The following is a 4,258-nucleotide window of genomic DNA, read 5'->3' on the forward strand; positions in this document are numbered from 1 at the left end:
CACAACAGACCAGACATCACACTCATTGACAAACACAATAAAATCACATACATTATAGACATAGCCATTCCAAACACTCACAATGTACAAAACACATGCACTGAAAAAATTAGCAAGTACACAGAACTCGCCCAGAAAATAAGGCATCTGTGGAGGATGGATAGGGTGCTTATTGTACCTGTCGTTCTCTCCTGTACAGGTGATACCACACACACTACACAAAAGCATGGGAACATTACAATTGAGTAGAAATACATACATCACACTACAGAAGGCCACTGTATTGAATACATGCCATATTGTTAGGAAATTCCTGAATACAGACACAGACACACTTACTTATTTAATTTTAGTTTTGTTTTGGTTGCTATGTCTTGACTCTTGTTCGGCATAGTACACAGCCACCAGTGTGTACTGAGTATAACCCACTAAACCCAACATAATAATAATAATAATAGTGATAATTTTAAAAATGCACTAAGGATTATTGAAAAATTTCTTGTATGTTACCAGTGTTATGTTATTTTTACAGTTATTTTTATGATGTGACATTCAGCCATCTAGAATTTTTTAAGGTGCCATCTATCATAATCTTTACAGTGAATAATAATAACATATTCTGAAATAACAGTGTTTGAAGTAACAATGTTATTAGTTATGACTTCTGAAATAAAATGTATGTAAAATTCATTATTTATTAATATTACAAAAAACATTATTACAGGAGAAGGAAATATTTGGCAATAAAATCCATCCTCAAAAAGAAGAGGACACAATTAGTAATAAGTCTATTAATGGTATTAAAAATAATAAAGAAAAAGGATCCATCATTGAACAGCCGTCCAAGGAAAATAGCTATGGTTCTATTAATGCCAGTTCAGAAGAAGAAAAAAAGGATGCCAGCAAAGAAGATTTAGAAATGAAACGTGGTAAGTTTTATAAGTATTGATATCATAGATAGTAAATATTAATTAAATAAATTTATAAAAGACATTAAAAATTTCAAAATATATTTTATTAAAGATTTTAATACAGCTCTCCCTTGATAGTCCGATGTTTTTTAATCCGACATGCTCAGTAGTCTGACGCACCTCCCGTCAAGGTACCCATCCCTGTTATGTGTCTGCTTGCACAGAAGCATGTCGCGACATGAATCTCCCCATCCAATTTTTACACGATGACACACGTTTTGTGTGTTTTCTGTGAGCAGTTCTGTTCGAACAGTTGGAGTAGGGAATATTGTAAGCTACTGCTAGCAAAACAATGCAAAATATGTAATTATTTTCGGTAATCTGGACACTTTTGGTAATCCAACACCCCTTTGGTCCCATACCTGTTGGACTATTAAGGGAGAGCTGTATTTAAAAAGTGTTATATGTTTTAATATTAATTAAGTAAATTATTCTAATGCTACATTAATTAATTGGGGCTTTCAAATTGAATATATCATAGATATACAGTTTATCTTGAAAATAATTTTATTTACTTTAATATTTATTTTGTTCATTTTTCATGGCAATCTCTATCTAGAGGATTGCAGGTGATAGACAGTTTTTCTCCATTAGACTGTTCAATGGGGCCTCTACCAATCTTCTTTTGGTCCAGTCGCTGCAGTTATCCTCCCATTCAAGTTTGGATCTTCTTGTTTTCCTCTTTACCTCCAACTTGCCTTGAAGCATAGTCTTAATTAAACTTCTTGAAGATCCTCTTGAAATGTGTCTTCCAAAAATGCTTCTTTTTACATCAAAACTTTTTCTATTATTTTTTAACTTAAATTTCTCCAGAACTTGTTCATTTTTAACTTTGTCATTCTATTTGATTCTTTCTATCCTTCTGTAGCACCAAATTTCAATAATAATAATTTTATTCATCAATGTTTTGTTCAGTGTCTATAATATTTATTGTATTATTGTCATTATGTATTTTATTAATATTTTGTGATAGATAAAAACTGAAATAAAACTATAATTTTAAAAAATTGTTATTAGGTAGAGTTTTAAACAGAGTTTAGAAAGTTTTTCTCTCCGTTTTGTTTTTTCATTTCACTTATTGTATAATTAAATCTATAATGATGTAAAATAAGAAAATAACATTTAAATGTTTGAGATAGTATCTTAAACTGCATAACAGTAATCTTATTTGTAGGAATATATCCATTTTGGTGTAAAGTATTTTAAAATAATTTTTATTAATTAGTCAAGGAACTAATTAACTGGATAAATTTCATTTAACTCAGAAGAAAGAACCTCTAAATCTATCAATAACTTTTTAAAGAATGAACATATCAATTATCTTTAGTCTCTGTACTCAAGATTTGCTCTTACTGGTATTTAGTATTTGATGATTGAATTTTGAACATTTATTTTAATATTTTTGTGTTTGTTTATTATTATTTAACTTCACGTTTAATTAATAGTTTTACTTTTTAGAACCTGAAGATGGCTGTTTAACACAGTCAAAAACATTCATTTATTAAGAAGTTTAATTTAAAAGTTCTTGTTGTAAAATGATTAAAAACTAATTATCATTTTAAAAATTAAAAATACAGTAGAATCCTGATCAGAGCCTAGGTTAATCAAGGTTCTGCATTATCCAAGGCAATCTAGTAAGTGAATACACTGCTTTTCTTATACTAAAATTCATAAAAGAAAGTTTTAAACAAAAATAAATATAACAAAAGAATTACTTTCTGTTAAATTTTATTATTTAACTTTAATGTGAGACAAACCATTTATATTAAAATATAACTATAATAGTATACGTTTTATTCTTATTATATTTAACAGATGTATAATAAATGATGTAAAATATATTATTTGTATATACAAGGGTCATTCAAGGTTAAACAAGACTTTTGGGCCTATAATTTTGAAAAGTAACTGTAGCATGATAAAACCCAAAGAGGGAGTAGCGTTATTCATCCCAAGATTTTGGTAGCAAGCATGACATATTTTAGTTAGTGATCATATAGCAGTTTTAGTGATCATAGCAGAAGGTAATGTGCTCGCAATGGTGGAACAGCGGTGCATAATCAAATTTCTCATGAAGGAAAATGTTAAATCTGATGAAATTTTGAGAAGATTGAGAGCACAGTATGGAGAATAAATGCTATCATGGGCAATAGTGTACTAAATGGTGTTGACAATTTGGTGAAGGACGAGAGCTGGTAACACCAGTGTATATTGCATGAGTTGAGCAAGTTATCCTGGAGAACTTGTGAGTAACCATGAAACACATTGCAGACAAAGTATCCATCAGTGTGTGTAGTGTTGAGAAAATCATCCACAAGCACTTACTGTTCTGCAAGATGTGTGTGCGAATTTGACAATATCAACTCTGGCCAAAATGGGCTGTGAGATGTTGCCTCATGCCCCTTAAGGTCCAGATTTAGCTCCCAGTGATTATCATTTATTTGGACCCCTTAAAAGAGTATCTGGCAGGAATGAAATTGCAGATAGATGATGAACTGCAGCAAATAGTTCTGTGCTGGTTACTATCACTTCCTCTTCTAATTTCAATTTTATCACTTTTAATTTCTTAGAGGTAAAGTCTGTGCACATACAGACAATCTCTCTACTCTTTTAATGTAATCTGTTGGTTATGACGTCAGCCCACTTTTTACTACAAGAAAGGTATCAGGGACCTACCCTGTCACTGGAAATAGTGTGTACATACAGATGGGACACATTTCAAAAAATTGACGTAGTTTATACATGTTTTGGACATTCCTTTTGGTCTGTAGAAATAAAAGTCTCATTTAACGTTGAATGACTCTATGATTAAATTTACTAAAAACAGGCATAGTATATCATATAAATCTTTTATATTCATAACTGTTAATTTGAAATGGCCATAGACATCTTTTTATCCAAGTTTTCAGTTACTTGAGATAGCATTGATCCACATTATCTTGGATAATCAGGGATCTACTGTATATGGAATTCAATTTATTATAAGTTATTTAAAAGCTATGAAGACTGAATTTCTTAATATTAAATAATGCTTAATTTTGAAAAATATAGAAATTATCCACATTCAACATTCTATTATAATAGATTAAAGTTTTTAAGTACTGTAATTGACTTTTGAACCACTTAAAAGTCAGTTAGAGTACTGTACTTAAACCTGTAACGTGATTTCAACTTGACTGGAAGTGCTGAGTAACAACAACTATTATACATAACAAAGTATAAGTATATAGTTGTATATACTATAAGTATATCATAATATATATATATATATTTTATGATATACTTAT

At 29.9% G+C, this 4,258-nt stretch overlaps 1 protein-coding gene across 5 annotated transcripts in view; it reads left to right on the plus strand.

The window, feature by feature from the left end:
- Window positions 1-4,258, plus strand: part of LOC111614458 (sodium channel protein para-like) — a 54,982-nt gene that overhangs the window by 14,100 nt on the left and 36,624 nt on the right. For all 5 annotated transcript variants that reach the window (XR_002754934.1, XM_023355836.1, XM_023355835.1 and 2 more), the window contains exon 2: window positions 725-929. Coding sequence is in view for 4 of the 5 variants with exons in the window: in XM_023355836.1 (XP_023211604.1) it covers window positions 725-929 (205 nt within the window). In the remaining variant the exon portion in view is untranslated. The remainder of the gene's footprint in view (window positions 1-724; window positions 930-4,258) is intronic.

The sequence above is a fragment of the Centruroides sculpturatus genome, unplaced genomic scaffold (genome assembly GCF_000671375.1).
Source record: "Centruroides sculpturatus isolate CEXI.00-Female unplaced genomic scaffold, Cexi_2.0 scaffold1907, whole genome shotgun sequence".
NCBI classification, from domain to species: Eukaryota; Metazoa; Arthropoda; class Arachnida; order Scorpiones; family Buthidae; genus Centruroides; species Centruroides sculpturatus.